This window comes from Protopterus annectens, chromosome 1.part0, assembly GCF_019279795.1.
Source record: "Protopterus annectens isolate FY-2018-M chromosome 1.part0, PAN1.0, whole genome shotgun sequence".
Lineage (NCBI taxonomy): Eukaryota > Metazoa > Chordata > Ceratodontiformes > Protopteridae > Protopterus > Protopterus annectens.
In genome coordinates, this window is record NC_056725.1 from 1,316,698,485 (window position 1) to 1,316,726,434 (window position 27,950).

The 27,950-nt window shown below is 40.0% G+C and overlaps 1 protein-coding gene across 1 annotated transcript in view; it reads left to right on the plus strand.

The window, feature by feature from the left end:
* LOC122797833 (extracellular serine/threonine protein kinase FAM20C-like) overlaps window positions 1-27,950 on the plus strand; it is a 719,407-nt gene that overhangs the window by 328,728 nt on the left and 362,729 nt on the right. The window contains exon 4 of the mRNA XM_044066357.1: window positions 11,383-11,461. Within this exon, the coding sequence (XP_043922292.1) occupies window positions 11,383-11,461 (79 nt within the window). The remainder of the gene's footprint in view (window positions 1-11,382; window positions 11,462-27,950) is intronic.

The window sequence follows — 27,950 nt, forward strand, 5'->3', positions numbered from 1 at the left end:
TATCTCAGAATGCATAACATCCAGTACAAGCCATGACACAGATGTCTAAGGTGAGACAGGAGGCTTGTGAGACTAACATTTTAATACCCTGACCACCAAGGTGAGTGCACTGGCTAGACCTTAACTTACATTAGTTTGAATACCACAAGTCATTTGTGGGCTTCATTTGCTAGTTTCAGAATCACTCTACTTCAGTGGTTACACTTTTCTTTTTTGTTTTGTCACTGCATATTTTGGCACTGAACACTTTGGGTTGGGGTGGTGTTATATTCCCCTTAAACTGCATGTTTGACCCACTAATTATCTCTTCTGCTTTTTTCCACAGGCAAAATGTAAAAGTGGCTCTTGGTTATGATACACAGAAACAAGTGCAGACTCCCTGTCCACTGATCCAGACAGTCTCTGCTTTTGCAGTTGGATAGGTGTAGTGCTTGGTGGTCTGTTTGTTGCTACTGCTACAAATTACCTGGCGGCATTATATGCAGGTGCAGCTTAGTGCACGTAGCGATGAGACCTACATTAACTTCATTATTCAGCATGTTAATTAGTAGATGAAGCTTAATGAGCTTCATAACAATTTTTAGGTGGAAAGGAGATGATCCTCATCCTTCCAGGATATATTCAGTTAGTAAGAAATTTCAGTGTAATAGGAAAATTGTGCTTTTTTTATTTTTCCCCATCTTCCATGCCTGCTACTACCTACCACCATAACTGCTACATCCTATTCATTCTCCACCTGTTGAGGAAGAGCTGATCATGGTATGATCATCATCCAAGTACCCAAAAGAGGTATATTACATTTTCTTGCCTTACCCATCTCCTCGCATCTGACATGACAGTGTGCTATGCCTTATCCTGGGAAAGTACACATTTCCACCCACATGAGAATAAGTCCGTAATACAGACATGATCTGTCAGTGCCTAATACATGTTCTGACCCATAGTGCTACATGTTTTAAATCTCTCTCTCTCTCTCTCTCCAATAGATGTTGATATTGAACTGAGCTGGATCATCTTTTTCTCCTATGATGGTTGAGCCGACACTGGACACTCACTCATATCTTTCTCCTTCTCCTGACTTCTATAGTACATGAGCCATTAACAGTTATTTGGTCATCTGGGTCATAGTAGAGGCTTCTTCCCTCTATTCCATGCAGGCAAGTTATTTATTAAAACATAACCTCCAGACTTTTACAAAAGCTCTGCAGTGTTTACTTGTGATCAGTGTCAAATCCTGAGCTAAATGTACTGCAGAGACCACCAGGTGGACGTACTTGTCTTCTTTTGTGGTTTTAAGGATCATTTCCATGCTTGTGAAAGTGAGCACCCAGAAAATAACTTGATAGGGTTTGCCCTGGAGGCAACTGGTAGGATACCCTGTGTGGTATGCTCTGTCTCTCAGTAATGACTGGTTTCTCTGCCTCCATCTTCAGCACTGGAAATTGTGTTTTTTCTAGGATATCTACCATAGCTGAACCCTCAGCATTCTTTTTTTAAGTAAGTGAACCTTAAATGGTCCTGTTTTTGTCAGTTTTGGAAGTCCTGTAAATTATAGTGTAACAAAGAAAGTCTCTGCTGAAAATCTTGTGCCCTTGTGTTGCATTCCTGCAGTTCTTTGATTTGAAGGTTTAGTGTAGTCTCCAAGAAAGTTACTTTGTCAGTGTCTATCTCTGTCCCTGCCCAGTCCTTCACCCTCTTTAGCTTTGATGTGTGTCTTCCAGGTTTTTTGAGATCAGCACCATTGTTCTATCTTGGCCACCAAATACACTGACTATAGGTGATCTGCTGATCTGCGAACCTTCTGATCGTTGAACCTTCACCAGGCCTGCCCCTGCTCTTTCCCTAATAGGTGAACTCCAATCAATTTCTATGGGCTTTCCTTTCTATCTGTAAAACAGGCATTTCATCTACTAACCACTAGCATATTGGACTAACAGACTTTCCATACATGTACACCCTTAACTTTCCCATCCTTCTAAGCATCTGCTTGCATCTAATGTTCTGATGCTCATTCTTTACCTTACTCCTACCTGATGTGTATATATATATATATATATATATATATATATATATATATATATATATATAAAGTTTGCAATTTACCACTTCACTTTAATTTAGTATGTTTTATTATTTTACCTACCTCTTTGTACTTATTTTGTATTTATAAAAAAAAGTTTGAAATCTACCACTTCACTTTAATTTAGTACATGTTTTGTATTTTATCTACCTCTTTGTACTTATTTTATATTTATTATTGCATATACCTCTCTGTACTTATTTAGTATTCAATTATTATTCATGTGTGCTTTAATTAAGCAATAACCAATGATGTGGTGTGGTATATTGAAGATTTACCCACAGTTGGTGTGGTTTAATCATGAGGGCGAAGCCTGAGTGATTATGTAAAGCCAATCCTGGGTAAATTTCAATATACCACAAACACGGAGTCAGTTATTGGTATTATACAATGACATTATTTAAGAAAAAAAATACTAACTTTTCTTAAATAATGTCTTTGTATAACGTTGCTGGACTGTTCTTCCATGGTGATGGTATCCTGCTGCCTTGTTTTGATGTACTGAGCATGTGTATGGAACTTGCATTCCCATGTATACCCAGTACATCAATGCTTTGAGAAGGAAGCAATGGAGAAAAGAAAGTCTCCGTTGCTCCGTTTTATTTATTTATTTATTTTAATAAAAAAAGTTTCAGCTACTTTAGGGGTAGGAAAGAGAAACAGAATGGTGGAAATGCAAAGAAAATCAGGTACATGTCTTTAGTCTTAAATAACGTACCTGACTTTCTTTGTATTCCCTCCATGCTGCCTCTCTGGTATGTCTGGAGTCCAGACTATAGGTTTTTTTTTAATTTTTGTTAAAAAATAAACAAAAATACAAAAATAAAAGTTATGGAATATACAAATGGAAAGAAGTCCGGGTGACCGGACCTTTTTCCATTGGTATATTCTGGAATTTACAATGGGCACGCTGGTTGGGCTGGCCAGTTAGCATGCTAGGTTTCCAATATTAATGGCCAGTCATTTTATAATACTTGTTTTTTTATCTTGTTCATGTAAATTGTCTTAACATTCATGTATCATTTGGAACTTTTCTCCCCGGGCCACCTCTGAAAATGGGTTCCTGACCCAGTCGGACTTTCCCGGTAAACAAATGTTAATTAAATAAATAAATAATCCTCCAGGCTGTAAAACAAATCAATAGCACAACAAATGTCAGTACACATGTCAGTAAACTGGCTCATGTACTAAAGCTATGTGGAAGAGTCAAATTATACACCTAAATCTGAAATACTTTCTGGAGCACAAGTGTTCAACAGCTTTTTCCATGAAGATAAGCTCCTTTTCCTCCCATATTTAATTAAATAACTAATTCTGTGCATAGTTGTCAAGCAAGATCCAAGGAGATCATCTGATTCTTCAGATATGATCCTTGAGAATAAGTAACCAAATGTTTTTTTCCTGGATTCATTTAGTGGGTGCAAGCAGTCTCAAACCCATGTTGGCCTGATGTAATGTTTGCCTGTTGTAATGTTTCTGTCAGTAGTCACTTTGTCCACTAGGCTACATTCCTACCAGTTAATAACTCTGTACATCACTGAAGTGTGTTCATGGTGCAGAGTAATACTACCTGCATCATCAGGTTTAGATGCATATTCCTGCAGACTGTAGTTTGAGTGCAAATGATGGAGCAAATGCATTTAGTCATGAGTACTTTTGAACAGATCAGCTCGCCTAGCCTCCTCTCCGGCGTCCAAGCGGCTGGAGTACCGACACCCTCCCGGCCCAGCGTCCACGATCTAAACCTCTGCTAGCTAGTGCTCTGCTTCGAAGGAAGTGGAAGTAAATCCGGCCGCCAGGCCGGGCGACACATTAACACCACCTTCGGGTCAGAGATCTCTCTGCGGTGGCCTCCACCAGGCCAAGGCTCATCCTAAGCCTGCTACCCAGGCCCCTTCATCTGACAATCAGATCATGTCTCTGGCTGCAGATCTTATTTCTATCAGGGGACTCAGCCTCATCCGACAGGGGTTCTCAGCCACCTGCAGAGAAACAATGGGCAGGTCAGGAATTCTGACTCCAGAAAAAGGCTCTACCTTTCCCTCAGCTTTCCCAGCACAGACGGATGTTTTGATGTTTTTTCTCTGACTCCAGCTGACTCCCCTGCCTCTTTCCTTTCCCTCCTGTGTCAAGCGGAGAACAGAAGCTATAGATGTCCTACACAAGCACACCTTTTAAACTGGCCCTGGATTTGGATAGGATTTATTTCTCTCAGGACAGGAGGGAGTAGCTACCTCCTCCTGCCAAAAACTCTGCCAGCAGCAGAAGCAAGGTCAAGGTGGAGATGGGGTAAAAAAGTATATACCTCTACTACCCTAGCCATGAGGTCACTTAACTGCCTTTTCCACATGTCAGTACCAAGATTTTCTCCTGGATGATTTACAGAAAAAAGTTAGCCTCTCCTGCCTATATTGAAAAAAGGCATTGCAGGATCTTATACATAACACTCAGCAGGTTAAGGATGTCTTTGCCTGACCACCATTAAAGTAAAAAGTTACTTGATGCACCTCTGGAAAAAAAGAAGCTGTTTGGTGCTAATGCACAAGACAAATCCACCCAAAGAGAAAAAAAAAAAACAAAGACAGTACAGACAGTCATTCCTTTTCAGTTCAGCCACCCAGATTCAGCAGCAGAGACTGGCCCTCAAAAAAATTGGTCCTTCGGCTCAGACACACAAAGGGGAAAAAAAAAAGCAGACGCCCCAGGTAGAGGGCAATACAAAGGATTGTCCAGTCAGACAAAGCTGCAGAAGATACCTCAGATTTCTTGCAGGGACAGAGCATTACACAGAAACCAACCAACCCACCTCACAGAGGAAAAGCAGCAGCATTTACCAGAGTAAACCAAAAGGAGATGTTGGCAGTGATACATTCATTTTATAATAAGGACACACACACACTGTCATGTGGTACATAAACAAGGCATCTGATAGGCCGACTGGGGGGACTGGCAGGCAACACACATTGCTATTGACCATAACACCAACCCAAACCCCGGCCTCTGGACCCTATGGCCCTGCTCTTAACATAACACACATTACAGACTGTACATACATCAAGAAAAAAAACATACACCCTGACAGCCTGGCTACCATGATGATTTCTCCACAGCTCTCTTTCCAAATTCCAGATACTATTTCACTACTACTGGACTCTCATACTTCACTCTTCATATTCATCATTCCTCAACTTAATCTCAACACAGAAATAACTGTTGACCCTCAGTGTTTTCCACACGCTTTGACAGTTTCTAGGGAATAAAATAAATAAAAATACCTCCCAGAAGAAGACAACCCAGTACCATGGGACCTCAATTATGTGTTGAAAAATTAACTCTTCCTCCATCCATTTGAAGCAGCAACTTCAGAAATTCAATTTCTTAGTGCCTCCCATTTTTTTTTTTCATCAGAGAGTCTCTCTCTCAACAAATACTACACATTCAAAAAAAGTTATTTCCAGGTGTCTTCTCTAAATCAAGCTATTCACCTGCCTACATTCTTCCCCAATCCTCAAAACAAGGGGAAAAACTACTGCATACTTTGGACATGCACAGACAACTATGTTACTACTTTGACAGAACTAAGGCCACCAGAAAGTCTGACCAACTGTTTGTTTTTAGCTTATATCCATCCATAGATCCACCCCCAGCTTGGCTATGGTATTCAACCCATATATTACACCGTGCTGCATTCTTGAAGGACATAGTACAGTTTTGTACCTACCATAAATGTAGATGTCATCCCATTAGCTGGGTATCTCCTCCTGTATCATCTTATTTTATTACTGTTGTGCATGTTTGGATTATTTTTATCCATATTTAATTTAGCTTCCTAGGGGGGCACCTGGCATCTGGGCAAGAAACACTGAAGAAGATGGCATATCTATCGGACATCTACATTTATGGTAGGTACAAAACTGTACTATCCTGATAGACAGTATTATCATCTGTGCTCATTAATGTGACTGAATCAAAAAGGATCACATACCTACATTTCCCACGGAGAAGTAACATGGGAAGGTATTTTATTTCTTTTGGATCAATATAAAACTTAGTCTCTTCAGCTTTCAGTGTGGCTAGTCAATTCTTAAGGATATTTGTTCTAGACTTGGACAGCTTTATGATAAAATAATTTAGTTATCTAGTAGGAATGTTTTCTCCTTATGTACAGTTCCTTTTTTTTTTGCACTTGTCTGTTTTTGTTTGTATTTTTCATAAATATTACTACTTAGAAGAAAACCATCTTGTTTGTAGTTCTCACTACTGGTTCTACTGATCTGCAAAACTAATATAGGCTTTACCAGTTATTCCCTTCATAATAACATATTCCTTCTCTGAAGGTATATTACAGTGATGGAAGGAAGTTATCTGTATGAGAAGCATATTGTATAGAATAGGTTTTGTCTGTCATCCGTGTACCCTTCACCTTCCCATATAAAAGCCATGCAGAGAGCTCCCTGACATCAGCAAGTGCTACACTAATAGACAAATAGGTATCACTTCATAATACAAAATGGGTGACCTGTACACTGTAACTCTGGTTGGAGAATGAACGTTCCTGCGTTAATGGACAGGTAATGCTCTCTGCAAACAAGTCCTCTACTTCTTGGTCACAAGTTAACCTGGCATGAAGCTTGCATAGTTTAGAAGAAAAAAGGCACTATTTTTTATGACTGCTAAACAGTGTTATGGTGTTAGCAATTGTACAATTAGGGAAACAAAAGACAGAATAAAATGTGTCTGCATGTGAGAGTGAGCATGTGCATACGTAAATGTGAGTGTATGCTTTTATATATGTGAGAAACTAAAAGAGACAGTGGTGAGGCACTCTGTTAACAGGAAGCTTTTCCAAAGTAATTGTTATGACAATCATTGAGCAGCAAAATCAGTAAGGGGTGTTGGCAAAGAGTTACTGTACTCAACAAAGTGCATGTTAAGTACAGAGAGTGAATGTGTGTGTGTGTGTGTGTGTGTGTGTGTGTGTGTGTGTGTGTGTGTGTGTGTGTGTGTGTGTGTGTGTGTGTGTGTGTGTGTGTGTGTGTGTGCGTTTGTGTCTGTCTATCTGTCTATGCTTCTGAATGTGCCTGTTTTTGTTTATATGTCTGTGGGCCTGTCTTTATGTCCTTCTGAATGTGTGTGTGTGTGTGTGTGTGTGTGTGTGTGTGTGTGTGTGTGTGTGTGTGTGTGTGTGTGTGTGTGTGTGTGTGTGTGTGTGTGTGTGTGTGTGTGTGTGTGTGTGTGTGTGTGTGTGTGTGTGTGTGGGTCTACTTCACATAAGTGAATGCTCAAATGTTCGAAATTCATATGGCCGAGACCATATGACTGAACATTTGAATGTTCAAAAATGTGAACTAGACCCGTAAAAATAAAAAAACACACATTAAACTGTGTATAGCAGGGGGGCTTCACCCCCCCCTACTTAAATATACCAACTCCGAGATCGCACTACAGCAAGAACAAGGGAAATCTCCTGGTCCACGCTGTATGCAATTTCCCATTCAGAATGTCGGTATTTCAAAACTTCGAACATATGGTCTGCAATCATATGGGTTTTGAAGTTTTGAATTTCGGCATTCTGAAGGGGATTCATATATATATATATATATATATATATATATATATATATATATATATATACATACATTAAAAAACTAAATAAATGCAAAACAATTTAACAGGTAACCCATTCTCTAAGTGCAATACTGCGCTTCAGGGTGTATGTTATTAAGGAAATAACACACTTCCAGGGGTGTAGAAGCCCTCCGCCTATGGTGTCAGGCCTCAGCACACTCTGGTGGATGCATTATTTCCACAATAACACACAATCTGTTAGGCATTATTGCTTGCTTGCTTAGACGTCAACACACTTTGCTTAGATCCTTTATGTTCTAGAACCTTATGTTTTGGTAGGTTTAACTAACTTTATCTGAAGGCAATGTTCCAAATAGAAACCACATCACAGTTGATTGTTTCCAGTTTGTTACTCTCTTTTTGTTATCCTTATTTTTTTTTCACTTTTGCTTATATTATTTGATGTTGTTCTGCTTATGAGTCAGAAAGAAATTATTACATTGCATATCAAATAATATCAGCTTAGTTATAATACCTCTCAACTTATTTGCCCCAAATCTCCTGGACAAAGCCATAAATAATAGGGAACAAAGAATCAAAATTAGAGGAAATGTTTAAATATTACTGTATTTTACAAAATGTAATGCACTCCTGGACACCGAAGCTGGATTTCAAACTCTTTATTCCACAGGTTAAGCGTTTTCATCCAACCTCTGTTGGACTTCCTCAGAACAACTTATGATAAAAACTCAACCCTTTTTATACACACCTTAACAAATATATAATTGAACAATTGAAAATTTGAAAAATCATCCTTGTTCAATAAAATTAACCAATAAATAAATTAGTAAATTTGCCCCATTCTTAAAACACCCATTAATACCTGTTAAAATTCTAACAATGAATGCAAACTCTATAAAAAACAAAGTAAAATATTACAAAAGTTTATTGTGTATATGTTAACCTAAAATATATTTTAATTTCAATATGGCTGCTATACTGACACTCTCATTAATGCCCGGGGAAAGTGGTGGCATCCAACCTCAATTGCCACCTCAGTTCACATATATCTAACTCTAGGTCCAAGACACTACCCTGCCTGTCCTTTACCACTTGTTGTAAAATGACAAATGTAAACCTATGGCATGAGTTTTTCATTATGTGTCTTTCCAGAGCATTGGTGGTCCTCATGTTCATAATGTCACCAATATGTTCCCTGATTCTGTCCTTAAAATGCATGCTAGTCTTACTGACATAGAAGGCTAAACAATGTTCACATTTGGCCATGTAGACTTCATTTTTGCTATTACAATTGAAATGTCCATGAAAATGAAAGGCTCTCCCATTAATAGATGTATTTTCACCGGTCTCAAAAATGTGTGCACATGCATTACATCTACCACACTTGAAATTACCAAGTGCTCTACTACACTGATTGAAATCATTACGAGCCCCCATTTCCAAAATCTCCTCGAAGGATCTGTCCCTTCTAAAAACAACCCTGGGGGTCCCCCACCTTGTCCATAAGGGAACTATCGGCATGTAACAATCTCCAGTTCTTTTGGATGATGTGAGTCACCCATTCAGCATCCTGATTAAAGGTGGTAATGAACAATAATCTGCTCTCCATTTTCCTTCTTGAATCTGAATTACAATTTCTTGGCATACTAGAACCATTTACATTATTGGAATCAGTAATATCTCTGAGTATAGTCTTATAAACACCCCCTGCTCTTTTGGATCTAAATTCCCTTGCCAAAATCCTACAAAAAGCTTCAAGGTAACCTCTTTTAACAAATAACTCCGTCATAAACTCAAGCTCCAATAGGAAATCTTGAGCCACCGTAAACATTCTGGGAGTCCTTACAAATTGTCCTTTGACAATAGACTTTTTCTGATGGTAGGGGTGCAACAACAAAATTCCAAATATGAGTTAGAAAATGTGGATTTTCTATAAATACTTGATCTCAGAGTGTTGTTACTGCTGTTGATGGTTAAATTAACATCCAAGTCTGACACACTGTCTGTACTATACTCATAGGTAAACTTAAAGAACTCAACTGTTTGATTAATATATTGAAGAAAGTTTTTCAACATTTCTTCCTGTCCATCCCACACAATAAAAATATCATCCAGAAATCTGGTGTAGTGTTTTATACATGCCCAAAATTCACTAGAAAAAATGAATTCCTGCTCTAAGTGGGACATGACAAATTCGACATATATGGGGGCACGAGCCACCTCCATAGCCACACCAGTCACTTGCTTGTAATATTGTCATTCGAAATGTAAAAAATTATTAGTTAACACTGCCTCCATCAATGTGGTAAGAACATTAATTTCATCTTGATCAAAAAGATTAGTCTTACCAAGTTGTACCCCCAACCATTCTAACCCAACACCGTGGGGTATTTCTGAAAACAGGTTACATACATCTATAGTAACCAAGAAAGTATTTTCAGTGCCTTCAGTCACTGACAGTGTCAGTATAGCAGCCATATTGAAATTAAAATATATTTTAGGTTAACATATACACAACAAACTTTGGTAATATTTTACTTTATTTTTATAGAGCTTTAATTAATTGTTAGAATTTTAACAGGTATTAATGGGGGCAAATTTACTAATTTATTTATTGGTTAATTTTATTGAACAATAATGATTTTCAGTTTTTCAATTGTTCAATTATATATTTGTTAATGTGTGTATAAAAAGGGTTGAGTTTTATCATAAGTTGTTCTGAAGAAGTCCAACAGAGATTGGATGAAAGTGCTTAACCTGTGGAATAAAGAGTTTGGAATCCAGCTTCAGTGTCCAGGAGTGCATTGCATTTTGTGAAGTATCGTTTCTTTTGGTTATCAATTACTGTATTTCACTTAAAAAGTTACTAGGGCAACATGTTTTGCAATGACATCCATATCCTGAACACTTTCCCATGGTCCATAGGGATAAAGCTCTGATTGTGCGTCAGATGATCCATGTTCAGTTAGGGGCATGAACATTGGAGGGTCTGGGTCAGTGAGGATGTGATTGAGGGTCTGACATAGTCTCATCTATCTTAGGAGATGGTACAGCCTAGCCTCACTGCAAAAGCAGCATTAAGAGCCTAACAAATTCTGTGCTGTTGGTCTGGAGGTTGTACATCATGCACCGCCCAAAGGCAGCCATAGTAGAACCTGCAAGGCTGTTACAGGGTGATGTGGTTAGAGCACATTCCTCAGCAGCAATATGACACTGGACTAGTGTCCATAATCTCCTCATTGGCTACAGAAATGGGTCTCCTTGGTCTAAGGTGAGTCCAGTAGACCGAGTAAGTGAGGAAAGGAGCTGGTGGTCAGCTGTGAGAAGGTTAAAAAAAAAGTACATTTTTCTGAACAACAAAAGGTATGAAACAAATTATTGACTAACTGTAATCCTTAGGGATTAATTAGAAAATTGTACTATGACTAAGGCAAAAATATGAGATAAAAGCAGGTTTGTTCTTCACAATTAGGAACAGTCGAAAGATATGCTAGTTAATGCCTTAAAACTGAAGCAGGGTAGCGTGGAAGAACATTATTATTTACTGCCAAAGAGACTGTAAGTATTTGCTACAAACTGTGTGGTAGTTTTCAGATTTCTTTATCCCAAACACATGCAGTTGCAGATGAGTATATGAACACAGGCACCAATCTATTCCTAGATTATCATGCACATCTCTGCTTCATTCTCACTAAATTTTTTTACTATTTCAGTTCAGAAGCCTGGAGGTACCCAATTGAAACTCAGTATAACATTAATGGATTATGGAACAGCACTCTTTAAGCCAATGAAGTAAGTTTAATCTACATAAACTAAATGTATGTAAATTGTACATCCTATAACTGCCTGCACGGGAGAACACTGATTTTTTTTTATTCATCTAGCTACTACAGTTCTCAGTTGGCCCTTACAAAATATGCATTGTAAAGCAGCCTTTTATTAGTTCTAGAGGTTCAGGAGCAGTCACCTCACAAGGCAGGTAGAAAGAATCTGAGAAAAATCAGTTGTTTTGGGAGATCTGATTAATTGTATATCAATACAGTTACATTTATGGAGTTTAAGGCAGTCCATTTCAACCCATTGCCCACATTAGTTTTTAGTTAATCCAGAATCCCTAAGCAAAGAAGAAGAGAAGTATGCTGGACTGGCATGCTGTAATTTATGAAAGTTTGTTTCTGTAGTTTGATTCTTAAATTATGTTGTATTGTTTTCAATTATGAACTTATTTTAGCCAGTAGATGAAGAAAAACACATTATTTTTTTAGCTTATTTACTAACTGATACATCTTCTGATACACTGGCCTCTGTTTTACTTTGACTTCAATTACCACGTATTGCTTATATCAAATAATTAAATGTTTTACCTAGTAAGTGCCTCCAAACAAATGTTTTTGCATGTTTTTCACAGGACCCCACACTTTAGCTTATCTGCACACTATTACTTTAAATAGTGAAAACGTAAGTAACAAAACATTGTACACTGACATTTCAGTTAAAAATCCAATGTATTTACAGTTACACTTCCTAAAACAATGAACAAAACAAAACCATCTTCACCCTGACTGCAAAACTAGACTTTGATGTGTATACAGAAGGCTGCTGGTAAAATTTAAAATTTAAAAAGCAACTGAAGTGAAGTAGTAAAAAAAATAAATAGATGACATAGTTTTACATTTGCTAAATGTGGCTTTGCTTTTAGAGACCATAAGATAATAAGAAAAGTTAAGAAAAAAAAAACACAGAAAAAATAACCACACTTGCAGTTACCAGGACTTGTCATTTTACTTACACCTCAATAAGAGCAATATAGAAAAGATGCATTTAGCGAGATGAAAAAAATTAACATAAATTAATTTTGAGTGTGTGTATGTGTGTGTGTGTGTGTGTGTGTGTGTGTGTGTGTGTGTGTGTGTGTGTGTGTGTGTGTGTGTGTGTGTGTGTGTGTGTGTGTGTGTGTGTGTGTGTGTGTGTGTGTGTGTGTGTGTGTGTGAGAAAGGGAAGAGAAACAAAGACTGAACAAGTGAAAGAGAGTGAGTGAAAATGCATATCTCTCAACTGCTTTCCTAAAGAATTCAGATCGGAAGAGGTTTATCATCAACACGCATAATATGATCAATAAGGAGTATAAAACTACAATCCCTGGGATTCAATAAACTCTGTGTAGGCTTAGCGAGAAGCCTACACAGAGTTTGTGTGTGTGTGTGCACAAAGATGCATGGTGAGCAGCATTGCTAATTGCATTTTCATGTTGCGTATTGTAGTTAAATGTAAGGAGGCAAGCAAAATCTGAGGGTAATGCTACTTAATGCTAGAAGTCTAAACCTCAAAATGCACTCACTCGAGGCACTCCTTAAAATGGAGAACATCGACATCTGTGCAGTGACAGAGACCTTGTTCAAGGCTCCAGAGAGCACTCCGCATTACCAGGCTATAATTCATACCACACCTTTCGGCCACCTAACCTGGACTGAAACACTAAAGGCGGAAGCATGTCCATATTCATTAAGGATATCCACATCTCCAGGCTAGTTGCTCAGCATAATGCATCCAAGATTATCCAAGTGCAACTAACTCTGGGCAAGACCGCAATCCAAATTGTAGCTTGTTACAGATCCCCCACCATGCCCCAGAATTCCCATTCCTCATTTCTTGATACACTTGAAAATATTAGGGTACAACCTAACACCCTAATAATGGGCGATTTAAGCTACCCCACCATTAACTGTGAAAACTACTCATGTACCAACTCTTGTGCTCGTTTTCTGGAATTCATAAATTCCAACACCTTGGATCAACTTATCCACACCCCCACCAGGGGCAGCAATATCCTGGACCTGGTCGTTACCAACATGGGCAAGCGGTGTTCCACACCAGAGGTCAGTTCCTCATTGGTCAGATCTGACCAAAAGCTAATCACCCTAGACATCCACATCCCACCCCCACCCCCCATTAGGGAAACCACCGTAAAAAATTTCTCCAAAGCCAACTTCACACTTCTTAAGATAGAAGTGGCAAACTTCACAACACCCATCCTGATGGACAATAGAGGTACGACTGCCAATTCCTATACAAATGCACTTTATAAGCACTTACACGAGTGCATGGATCGTGCAATCCCTAACAGAACCAAGATGCTATCCTCCAAAAAAAGGAAGCCAATCTGGTGGTTCCCTGCCATAAACAAACTCTACAACAGAAGAAAGAAACTGTTGCAAAAAAGAGTAAAATCCCATGATTGGAGGAACTCCGTGGTCAGCCTAAGTAAGAAGTTGAGATCCCTCATAAAATCCTCCAAAGCTAGTTTTGAAAACAAAATCACCACTGATTCTAAAGACAACCACAAAGCATTCGATAGCTATGTCAAGAATATGAATGGCAACACTCAGATCTGCTCTGAGTTACAGCACAATGGCACTAAATATACAGAAACAACTGATATTGCCAACATCCTGGCAGATAGGTTCAGTGCTAACTTTACCCCTCTCTTACCTCCTAAAGGGCCCATCTCTATACTGGAAGAATGCAAAGTTCCTGTAATCATGGCTGCACAGGAAAAAAACACACTCTCCAAAGCCAAGAACACAGCATCTGTGGGACCTGACAACATCCCAGGCTGCGTTTTACATGAACTACAGAACAAACTGGCACCCCACCTAAATGCCATGTTCAATCATAGCCTCACCTCAGGCTTTGTGCCCACTGAATGGCACACAGCAACGGTTATCCCACTCCACAAAGGGGGAGCTACCAAGGATACCGGGAACTACTGCCCCATTAGCCTGACGAGCCTGGTCTGCAAGGCTGTGGAACGTATCATCATGGAACTTATAAACAATGACATTGGTAATCTCCAAAGTCTGGACCCTACCCAGTTCGTGTTTGTAAAAGGCAGATCATGTCTCCTAAACCTGATAGACTTCTTTGAAGTGGTTACCAAAGCCGTAGATGAGGGTAAGGTGGTTCACACAGCCTATCTAAATCTCGCCAAGGCTTTCAACACCATACTTCACTCTGGAATTATAGATAAATTCACTAAACTAGGTATAAATCCCTATGTCACAAGATGGGTTGCCAACTGGCTCACTGACAGAACCCACGCTGTGAAAGTAGCCGACTCTAAATCCAACTTCAGACTAGTGACAAGTGGAGTACCACAGGGTTCAGTCCTGGGTCCTCTCCTGTTTGGTATCTACTTCTCTGAAGTACAGGCTAACACAGAAGGTCTTTGGCTAACAAAGTTCGCAGATGATTGCAAACTAGGAGCCATAATCAAAACTCCTAACGATGTGGACATCCTACAAAAGGGCCTCACTGAGACAGATGCCTGGCGTCAAAGCCATGGCCTCAAGCTCAATGCCAAAAAGTGCATTGTCATCCCTTTTGGTAAAAACTCTGTACCCATGAGCTACCACATAGGCGGTAGTCTACATAAAACTGAAAGTGTGATAAGAGGCCTTGGGACACAGGTGGACAGTAGTCGCTTCTTTAATAATCACATTGCCACAGTAGTCAGGAAATCCTTCTATGTGGCACACCTCATCACAAAAGGTTTCTCATCCAGGAAAAAAGAGGTCACTGTTCCCCTCTTCTCATCACTCATTAGACCCATTATAGAGTACAACGCCCCTTTTGCTATGTACCTCACAAGACATCTAAAACAACTGGAAAGGCCACAGAAATACCTCACAAGGAGGATTACCGGCCTCAAACAGATGCCCTACGCAGACCGTCTTAAAAAACTCCAGCTTTACTCTGTCACATATTGCCTACTCAGAGGTGATCTCTGCCTAACATACAAAGCTATGTCAAACCCAGAGCTTTTGGACATGCTCCAATTAAAGAAATCCCAATCCCTCTGAGCTACACCCTCTAGGGACCTAAACCTTATCACCACAATAAACAGAACATGCTGGAGGGATAGATTCCTGTCCCAGAAACTTCCCATACTCTGGAACAAACTACCTATCTATGTCAAACAGAGCTCCTTATTAGCACTCTTCAAGAAAAATCTTGATGATTGGATGGGAGATAGGAAAATCACCCCGGGGATCACTTCTGTGGCTCTGCTTGACAGGGGCACAGGAAAATAATTTTCTTGTGTGGCAAAAGCCAGGGTACCATTTGGCTAGGCTTATATAGGCCCTAGGACCAATAGCCTAGTACCTACCTATGAACTTATGAACCTATGGTTTTGTGGCTGGCAACAGTTTTGCCGGCTGGGAAACCATGTAAAACAACATGGATAGCAAGCCTGGTTACATCAGAGCACAATAGGTTAGCATGTTTGTACAGAATGCCACAGCCATCTTCAAGGCTTAACATATAGTTATCAAACCTCTCAACCTCTTATAGGAAGAAATCTGGAGAAAGCCCAACATAATGGGAGGCAATGATCAAGAAATAGGGACATATTTTGCATATTTGCACTTTTAAACTTAGAAATGTGCTTGAATAACAAGGTTTGTGTTAAGATACAGTTTCTAAAGGATTTGTAGTCTGAAACTCAAATGAATGTAATTATTTAGTGACTTCAGTCCCGAGATTATTCCAGTGATATGGCAGAAAAAAGCACACATTTTATAAGGAACAGACCAAAAGATATAAGACAAAAATGTGGATTGTTGAGAGGTATGAATATGGTCCAAATTCAGTACAGGACAATGATACAGTGAATGGCATTGTGAAATCCCATTCCAGGCATTCTGTACCAAAGTTGTGTAAAAGATCTGTAAGGATACATGGACTGCCATGTAAAATAAACACTTGAGGGAAGTGTGTGTATTGAACAGGGACACACAGATGAATTGTAGGAATGAATACAGGGAAAGAGGACAGGTGAAACAATCTAATGCACAGCAGATGAGGGCATGTCAATGGAAGACAGTTGTAGCAGAAACATCAATTACATATCAATGTGATACAGTAAGGACTGCACAGTGAAAATGTATATTACGTGACTGCCACATAAGGTGACATAACAATGGGGAAGATGTCTGTGTGAGATAAGCATCTTTACATGAGCAATGCAGAGGGTCTCTATCAAGGATGTTACATACAACTGGGGTAGGTGCATATTGTGAAGCTGTGTAGACTGATTTACCTGAATATGAGTTTAAGCTCAGCAGAGGTCTCCAGCAAGTGGGACACAGCTAAAGGTTAATGGACAACAGTAAATGAAGCACACACAATCATGGACAATATCAGAATAATACCACCAGTAATGACCATGTTTCTGACATAACACATGTGATTTAGAGTGATCAGAGATGGTTTGGCACAAATGCAGTTATAGAACTATTATGTCTTGTCTGCACTCTATGAGGGTAATAATGCATATTGTCCTGACACTGTAACATCTGCTGAATGTGTTAGGAGGGACACTGCTATACCTGTACATGACATTATGATCAATACAGGCTAGTTGACTGGTGTGTGTGTGTGTGTGTGTGTGTGTGTGTGTGTGTGTGTGTGTGTGTGTGTGTGTGTGTGTGTGTGTGCATACATATGTGGCACAATCCACACTATCATGAATGTCACCTATGCCATCAATGTTATCAATCAGCTAGGTTTGTAATGTGTGCATCACTGGAACAGGTAGCACACATGAATCTGGTGTAACAACTTGATGGGAACTCCACACCATCAGACAGTAAGTTTATGCCATAAAAAATACTTCGGTATGGCCAATAAGATGTGTGGCAGGTCACTGTGGCAAAGGTTGTACACTTCATTTACCTATCACTATAAGATTTGGGGGTGGTACATGAAGAAGGGTGCATTGTACACACTTACTGGTGTGATGAAGGCTGCGAACTGTAGAGTCATTATGGCCTGTGATGTCCTTCACATACTCAGTAGCTGTGTTACATACAAGGAAGTACTTAACACTGTGGCCTCATGCTGGTGGACATTCCACATTCCATCTACCCAGGACACAGGTCACATACCTAGTGGTCTGATTACAGGGTGTAAAATCTACATTAACTTTGGATTGTTGTTTTCCTGATGCTATGCATCCTCCCAAGTTTTTTTTTTTCTTTGCAGGTGTTGTCATGGCTGTGGCAGCAATCTTTGGTGTGTGTTGATACTGCCTGTATTATACTAATATCACAGTTGGAGTCAATGATTGCTGATAATCTGTAGTCCTTCAGACAGCTGTGTGGACACAAGATGTATATGCAATTCGTGATGTCTGTGACTTAAATAATGGACAGGAAAGAGCCTAGCAAATATCCCTGATGTACGGACCAGATCAGTGGACCTGAGATATAGATCATTTTACACATTTCAACATAATTAGATGCCATGTATGTGATACAGTGGTCTACCTTCTTGGTGATATAGGTGTTTATGGTCACATCTGAAAGTGTTCAGTGAATACCTCACTGTGGATTTGTGTCAAATGCCTTGGGTTTGTCAAGTTCAAAAGGATGATAGTCTTGTCATCATGCATGCCCTCGATGACCTCTTTGAGGACATCTAAAAGATGTAACAGACATGATGTAGGATTAACAACTCACACAGGTCTGTTGCACACAGTTGTGATATTTCTAGTATTCATTTAGTAAAGGTTCATGAGTCAGGATGTGTCTATGCATGCATGCATTGGGTGCTGTCCCCCAAACTCAGATGGATGAATGTTGATGTACACCCTTCTACAGGACCATAGTCTGTGTGGATGGTGTGTTGAAGTGGGTATTCAACAATGTCAAAAAGGTGTGTGTGCTGAGTCACGCTATAAGTGATCTGTGATGTTGTCACAGCAAATTGATTCTGTGTGATGGGCCTGGATGAAGGTAAGACAGTGCATAGTGCCTATACTGATCTGGCCTAGGGTTTGGACACAATACCCCATGCAGATATCATTCAGATACACTCCCAGCTGGGAAAAACCCTTACATCACTAGATGGGTAACCCATTGGCTCACCGACAGAACATATGTTATGAAAGTTGGGGAATCGACCTTTACCAGTAGAGCTGTCACCATTGGCATACCCCAGGGATTTGTGCTTGGCCCTTCACTGTTTGGAATCTATTCCCTGACAGTTTAGGCTAAAGTATAAAGGCTTACCACATTTGCTGAATTTTGCATACTAAGTACAATCACTGAGTCCACCAGTGATGATATACTACAGGAGGGGCTTACACAGACAAACAATTGGTGACAAAGCCACACAGTCTACAAATAATTGCAAAAATGTGTTTTTATTTTGTTCTTCTGCAAAGTGGAATTCCCTGCTAATTACAACATTGGCAACAGTCCCACTATGCTGAATCCAGTGATGCAAGACCCGGGAACACACACAGATAGAAATCTTAATTTTGACCACCAAGTGTCCACATTGGTATTGAAAGCCTATGTTGTGCACATCATAAGTCATGCCATCGTATTCCAATCTGAGGATTATACTACACCACTGTACTCGAACCTCATCAGAACACTAAAGTATAATGCTCTCTTTTGCATGTACCTCACTAGATACATGCAGCAGCTGGAGAGACCACAGGGGTTTCTCACCAAGAAAACACAGGGCCTACAAACCATGCCATAACATGTTTAGATAGACTGAAAGTCATGTCACTGTAATCTATATTGTATAGAATGAAGTGACTTCTGCCTGACCTCTGGGCCAGTGTCTTACACTACCCTAATGGAAATAGTGCACATCCACAAATTAGATATAGCTGATGACATCAGCAGTGTCTGGTGAGGAGGATATGGTAATAACAGTGTCCAGCATGCTGGTGTAAAAGGCTCTTTGTAATGTCAAGTGAGTGCACAAACACACACACACACACACACACACACACACACACACACACACACACACACACACACACACACACACACACACACACACAAAACAGTTGACTGCAGTGAGAACAGAACTCCTACCTAAGTACACAGACTACAGAACTCTGCATGTAAGGCAAGTGCCATGGCACAAGTCTGACTTTTTCAAGGCTGCAGGAAAACTTATGGTGGATAACATTAGTAGTAGATGTTGGAGAAAAGCTATTAAAGATACCTGCATAAAATGGATCTATAGGCATGTGCAAGTGTCAAAATACTGTCAATCCATGGGATCGGAGTGGTAACTGTAGGATATGAACTTATGCTCTTCTGGCTAGATACACACACACACACACACACACACACACACACACACACACACACACACACACACACACACACACACACACACACACATACACACAAACACACCATTTGACTGCAGTGAGAACAGAACCCCCATATCTATGTAAGTATACAGACTACAGACCTCAGTACTTTATGTAAGCACCACTGCACTAGTCTATCTTTTACAAGGTTGCAGGACATCTTATAGTGGATGACATCAGCAGTGGATGTTGGAGAGAAGATGTTGGGAGGCCTGCATAGGTTCACAGGTTCATAAGTTCATAGGAGGTTACTAGGCTAATGGTCCTAGGACCTTTACAAAGCCTAGCCATATAAAAACCTGAGTACCCTTATTAACCATAGTTAGATGGTCTTTGTTAGCAGAGGGATTGTGTGATCAGCACTGACTGTTCCTGTCCATGAGGGGCATAGGTGCCACCCCTGGGGTGAATTTATGGTCACCTATCCAGTTGTCAAGGTTGCAGTTGAATAGGGTCATTGAGGAGGTCTGCTTCACATGCAGTGGGAGCCTTTTACAGAGAAGCATCAATCACTGGGAGATATATCTGTCTGTCCAGCATGTCCTGTTTATGTCACATTCTAGGTTGATTTCCCTGGAGCAAGTTATTCTTGTCCCATTTTATTTGCAGATGTCCAGCATTTCCATTAGGGCAGGGTCTGAGACTGTTCTGTAGGCCAGGCACAAGTTGCCTCTCAGAAGCCTGTATGATATTGAGTACAGTGACAGGGTTTTCAGTTTTTCCATGTATGTCATGTTTTGTAGTCCCTGAATTATCTTGGTCAGAAATGTATGTGGTATCTCTAGTTGTTGCAGGTATCTGGAGAGGTACAAACAGAAGGGAGCACTGTACTCAGTTAGTGGTCTGATAACAGTAGAGTACAGTGGAGCTATGACCTCCCTGGTCTTGAATGCAATGGTCATATTTATGAGGTGCAGAATGTAGAATGTTTTTCTTACCACTATGGACATATGATGATCAAAGTTTAGATTGCTATCAACCTTCATTACCAAGTTTCACATCACTGAGTTTGAGCTTAGAGATGGTGCTATGTATATCATAACTAGCCTGGGCTACTTCTTTGCCAAAGTGGACAATGAGGCATTTTTTGTGTTAGGCTTCAGTCAATGAGTTTGACACCAATCATTTGTTTGTGTCTGCATTTTCTGTAATATGCTAAAATTGTTGGGGGACTCTCTGTGATTGCCTGCAGTTTACAGTCCTCTGCAAACTTGGTAAGCCACAGGCCATCTACCTTTGCTTAGACTTCAGAAAAATAGTTTCCAAACAGTAAAGACCCCAGCACAGATCCTTGTGTTACTCCACTGGTAATTGGTCTACTGGTGGAGGTGGACTCCCCAACTTTGACAGTGTTCATTGTGTTGGTGAGCCAGTTGGCTACCCATCTTGTAATGTATGGGTTAATCCCCAGATAGGAGAGTTTCTCTATGATACCTAAAGAAGCATTCTGTCAAAGACCTTGGCTAAATAAAGATATGTGGTATGTACAGTTTTCCCTCATCCAGGGCTTTGGTGACATTCTCAAAGAAGGTTTAATAATTAAGATCTACACCTGACAAAACCAAACTTGGTTGAGTCAAGAGTTTTGAAGGTTGCCTATGTCCTTGTGGATAAGGTCCATGATGATTCTTTCTATAGCCTTTCAGTTAAGGCTGCTTAGGCTTATGGGTTGATAATTCTGATGGTCAGTTGATGGATGCGTAGGCATGTTCAACTGTGAAGATAGTTTATATGTAGTGTAGTTAATTTATGTGTGAACAAGTACTGAGAGATAAGGTTTGCAGTGCATGGGGGAAGGCAACACATGGCTGCATTGTAAATATTTGACATCTTGTTAGATAAAGCCTTCAGTGTGTTATGTTTCCACATGTAGTTTCATGGCATAAAGAGTAAACTGACAGTAAACAGCACTAATACATGCTAATAGTGACCTTGCATAGCACAGTGGCGAGATATAGGTTTGTGCAATGGTTTGTAAAATGTTTGCATATGCAAGATACACATTTCCATTACTTTCCCTGTTTGTGCTTAGTTAAGCAGTACACAAATATGAGCCACATTGCTAAAATTCTGAGAGATAGCATTGAGTCTAAGAAACACACCTGCTCTTTAGCTGACTCTGTGACAGCAGGTGTAAATGCATTGCTACATTTCTTTTTGAGCCCAGATGATACTGGGTTTGAATCCAGGTGTATCTAATACTTTTAAATAAACAGTGATAATACGATGACATCAATTCTTTATGTATATGTATTGTGATGTGTTGGCCTAGTGCAGCAAGTTTAATTGGCATTCCCAGAGGTAACCTCAGCATTGTAGGTCTGCTCAACGTCACTTGACATTGGTGTGCAATGTCAAGCTTTGCACAAAGAAACCAAAAAATGAAGGGATTTGTTGCTTTTTGTGGTACTTATGTGTGTTTAGTGTGATTCTATTTTTGATCAGATTATAGGTGTTAAAAATGGGGTAGATAAGATAGTGGTGAAATGGGAAGTAAGCAGGGGGGAAGAACAAAGGGAAAGCAATACAGGAATATGCAGGAGGGAGGCAGGAAAGAACCATAGCTATCCATTTCTTCAACAGTGAAAACTGCAAATATGTGCAGAATATTAGCTGAATTTGGACTGTCACCTCCAGAAAGAAGGGCAGCAACAACATAATCATGTTGTATAGCCAGTCGGACCAAATCAAGTGTGCCAAGAAGAACATTGTGAGAAATGGAGAGCTATGTATGTGACAATATTTTTTTTTGTGGGACAGGTGCCCATTTCTTCAGGAAGAGAGGATTGCTGGGTAAGGGACACATATATTTCCAGGTTAGGTAGGTTGGGTAGGTGCAAAAGCAAATGCAAACAAACAAGACAAGACAAGACAAGAGACAAGGATGGTGAGGGGTACAAAAGATTGGAAGGCAGCATGATTGGGGTGAGAGAGGGAACAACACAGACTCATGCCTAATCAAATATGGAGACAGTGATATTCTAGTTCTCACCCACTGGACTGTCATCACTGTCCCTTTACTCAACTGGTGGCTGGAGTGCTTGACATCTCTTCCTCTTACATACCATGAGGGAGAGCAGCCTCTCCATCTGGCATAGGTGTACATCAGTGATGTAGTGCACAACCCTATCTACCAACCCTGGCATCTCTTGGCAGGTGATGAGATCTCCACCTCTGTCACTACTCCTGGGGGGTACCACAGCACCAGCTGCCAGGACAGGACTACCTGAGGGCACAGGTAGTGGAGAGGCAGCAGAAGCACTGCTGCCAGGTTGGGATCCAGATATGCTGGGCATCTGTACTGTAGCAGTGGGGGAGATAGACTGATCCACTGGGGCTGGTCTACCTCACCATCATATGTGACATACAATACCTTAACACAATTATGCAACTATTTTGTCTGAAGTATTACACTTAAGTATACATCCTAACAACTACATACTATAACCATAGATTGCTGAAAGTAATCCTTGAAATGTGCATTTATTACACATATGCTTGATCCAATTGTTCAGATTACAGTTAACAGCAGGGCATTTATGGCAGTTGTATCGAGTTAACTTAATGTAATATTATTAAAGAAATACAGTATTGCATAATTGTTACTTGTGGTATTTGAACCCACAACCTCTGACTACAGTCATTTACTTAACTCCTAAAGTTAGTTTGTGCAACAGACTAATACATGCACACTTGCTTTTTCAGTTAGGATATGCATGTTTAATGTGCTGCAACTGTATAAAAAAAAAAAAATCTATCATCTTTTAAAGCTATAATAATACTTCTCTTGTGCTGCATACTTACCACTTGCTTCACTCAGTCTCTCCATTCGATCAACATGAGCATTGAACTCCCTTTTGGGATTAGCTGTAGAAAGAACAGGAAAAGAACAGAAGAGCAATATGCAGACCAGTCTTGACTATATTTAGCTTTCTATGTATTAGCAATACTCTCTATTATCATACTTACACAGCTGTGGGATGTCAGCAGTTTGAAATTTATTCAACCACTGGTTGAAGGTATCCCTTTTGGAATCTGTTGGTCACTAAAGTGATGCCTATACTGTTCTCCAGTACATGGATGCCAGTAGCAATGGATACAGCCTGAGCCAAATTACTCCAGACCTCAGACTTGTACTGGGTGCCAGAATAGTCCCCCTGCAGAAACCTTTGGCTGTGGTGCTTTATGCACCATTATGTGGTGCCCAACAGAATTAATAGAATGTATCCATTTTCAGTGACTGACTGTCTGTGACCAGTCTGCAGCTGTTTGATGACTGCAAGTGTTAGGGAGCTTTGCTAACTGCTGCACAAGAGATGTAAAGCAAAATTGCAACAATGTATCCTTTATATTTTTACAGACACCCTGTCCACAGGTGTTCTGTCTGCTTCCTGTGTGGGCTAGTAGTCCAGGTTTGTGCTCTGCTAAGAGTCATGTAAACGAGATAAGCTTAGCAAAACCTGACATTCATTTTCTCCATTTCCCTTGTTTGGGCTAAGCCACACACCATGCAAACATTGTTAAAAAAATAAATAAAAGTGACAAGTAGTTGAAATGAAGAAAAGCAATCTATGAAACAAATGCTACAAAATATTTGTTAGTACACAGGAAATATTTCCACATAGATCTGGATTTGAGCTCTCACTCCAATGAAACTTCACAACACAGTAAGGTTGCCTTGTCCCTCTTTGCCACACAAACAGCTTTGCAGCAGGGAACTGAAATAGTTCTGCATACAACCAACTGCAACATCATCCACAATACTAAGAAACCACATAACAGTTATTTCTACATGTATTCATTTTGGAGGTAGTGCACTGAGTGATCACACAATCATTTATGACTATAGCTTGCAAAAATTTAGTTCTGCCTTACCTCTCTGTGTTTGTTGTTCATTATTGTCTTATCTGACCAGTAATCAGAGACATGCAGTCTGTAAGGCATTCTATATCATTGTCCTTAAAATGTGTGAGGATATTATATGGCAAAAATATACAGTTGTCAACAAATGAAGAGGAGTTTGGATGTTTGTAAGTCTAACCTAACACACTCACTGGAGGTAGAACAATCTGCATTGCTATTATGTTTTCCTTCTCCCTATTAGTAATCATTCACAGTTACAATTCATTAGCAATAAACACCGTGGGACTGCCTGCATTATGTTTACATGTGCTACACAGCCAACTATTTGGGATTCAGTAATTCTAAAGAGTTCATACCTCATTTTTGCATACTCACCATGCTAACAATCCTGAATTTACACCATAAAAAAGGCAACTGTGTAGTCAGAGAACCTGAAGGTGAGGAGATTTATTTATGTGGAAAACACAGAAGAGGCTATTACTTTGGGATATATCTGCACAGAAGACTACTGAACTTGAAAAGGTATGCTTACATTTTTCTTATATATACTGCAGATGCTGAAATGTCATAAAGAAAAACCTGTTTCATATTTCTATATATATTAATTAGCAAATGCTACTGTTATCTGCATGCCTTACTTTGAAGTATATTGATGGCACGGTCATGTTTGTCAGGGCATTTCACAGGTATATTTGGTTGGGAATAACTTAAAATGGAATGTTCTGTGTTAAATCTGTACACATGCTTCAGGGACAGTTAATTTGATAGCACATTTAGCAGTTCACTGATGGTTTGTTAGCAAAATGTATCATTTGCCTGTTGTTTTTGGGGTGGTAGAGCAAAGCTACATTTCTGTTTTGACACAAACAAGGATATGTTGCTATTGTTACTCTCCATTGTTTTGCATCCAGCCTTGCTTTGTGTATGAATGTAGTAAGTTACAACTACACAATTCCTCTTGTTCATATTTCAGACATCTAGACTGTTTTATGTTTCTCCAATGGGTAATACTGAAATGCTACCTTTTCTGTTTTATATGGGAACAAGATTTTTTTTTGTTATGTGAAACTTATGTGTATTATCCTTCTCTTGTGTTTTAGGACATGTAGGACTATGGCACCTAGGCATCTCAATCCCAAAAACCACCCTTCAGTGACCCTGAGAATCAGGTAATTGCAGAAGCTTTTAGGTGATGTGGTGCCTTTTTGCTTGAGAGTGGACGTAAAGATATGTCAGCCAGAATGCAAATTTTGCAATAGATAGTTGCAGATACGAATGCAGTAGGTGGCCACAGCAAGATATATGATCAGATGTGCCATAGGCCACTGACATGAACTCATCTGTAGGGAGGAGAGCAGCTGCATTGCCCCATGATCAGATGAGTACTGGGAGGCTGCTACACAGCCACCACTAACAGCAAATGAAGAGTTCCTGTCCACTGTCAGTGATCCAGACAGCTCCCAGGAAACTGCAGAAAGCATGTCCTTGAGATTGGTGCTACTGTTTCAGGGACAACAAGTATGTTTCAGAAGGAGCTTCCAGGTAGGCTTATGTATCTCCATTGTTAAATACTCTTGTATAGTAAAATATCTACAGCAATAGGTTAGTTCTGTTTAACAAGAAATTGGTTGGGGGGATTGTAGATGGCTACAGTTAAAACACGTTCTGATGGACTACACATAAGCTTAGGTTGGACTTGTTATTTAGATTCTTGTTGAAAGTATAGTTAATGGACATATAAAGGGAAAATCTTTTTACCCCCTGTATTACTGTTAATTGTGATTATTTTGTCGTTACCATGTCCCTAACTTCTTCCAGGAGCATCCAGCTTAGGGAGCCTACAATCATCTGCATAGTAAGCCAAGCATTTTTATGTCAGTGCTGATGAGCACTAAGACAAAATAGGCACACCAAACTGATAAAAACAAAAAAAAAACTCTGTCACAGTGAGCTGCCAAAGTCCAAAGACCAAACTGTCGATTTATTTAACCAAGTAGTTGAAGTGCTTTTTGTTTGCGTCCTAAGCAAACTTCTTCAGAAAACAGTATACAAACTTCAATTCAAATCTCATGTTAAAAATAATGTCGCTTCAACTACTTGGTTAAATAAATCGACAGTTTGGTCTTTGGACTTTGGCAGCTCACTGTGACAGAGTTTTTTGTCTTTATCAGTACTGATGAGCAGTTTAGAGAAATATTTAGTTTGTAATGTTGGTGTCAGGACTGTTGTGTGTATTGCTTTAACATCTGTAATAGAGGCACCACTGTTAGTTTGTTAGCATATTGGACTATAGTAGTGTAGGTGTTATTTTTTTCTTGTGTTTGTTGCTTATTATCATGGGTGATCCTGACAATACAAGTGTTGGACTTCTATCACCTGATGTCAGAGTATCAGCAGACTCTGATGATGATGGTGGTCAAACAGCGGCACAGTTGGGGGGGTACAAAGGTTGAATCTGACACTGAGGTTGGCATACAGCCATACCCTGTAATTCTATCAGACACAACCAGTAGGCCTATGCCTAGCCATTCTAGTGAGCCCTTAGATATTGGACTACTGGAGTGTGAGACATAATTGATCAGGGAGGAGTGGTTACTGTGGCTTCAGTCCCTCTTGAATCTGGTTGTAGCCAAAGTGTGGGCAAGGTGTCACACAAGACAGTTGTTAAGGGTGCTTGGAGAAAGCCTGCTGTCCATCTTTCACGTGATCCAGGATTCTCTTCCTGTGCCACTCTGTGTATGTTTAGGGTTATCATTGAGGCATGGGCACATTCCCATAGGTCCTTAAGAGAAATGCTTATGGTTGTAGATGTGGTTCAGACTGACATGCATGACTGCTTCCACTGTGTTGCCGATGCAATGGATTGGATGAATGATACACTGGAATGGAAGGTGTCTATGATGGAATGTTTGCTGGGAGGGGAATGGTATCCTCGTGAGTGTAAGTCAGTCACATAATCTGCTGTTAGCTGAAGTGGCCATGCCCGATCATGTTCCCATAGTGGCAGTACTTTCAGTGCTCCTTCAGTGGTTGAGCTTTTCACACCCAGACATGGCAGACCATGGGTTTCTGGTTCTGGGCAGCCTCACGAGGGGAGCTCATCCAGCAGACATCAGTCACATTCAGGTAGCAGCAGTACATCTGACCATGGGTGTGGACATGCCAGTAGAACTTCTGGCAGAGCCAGTCCTTGCGGTTGCATAGGACAATGATGAACTGCCACCTCTACCATGT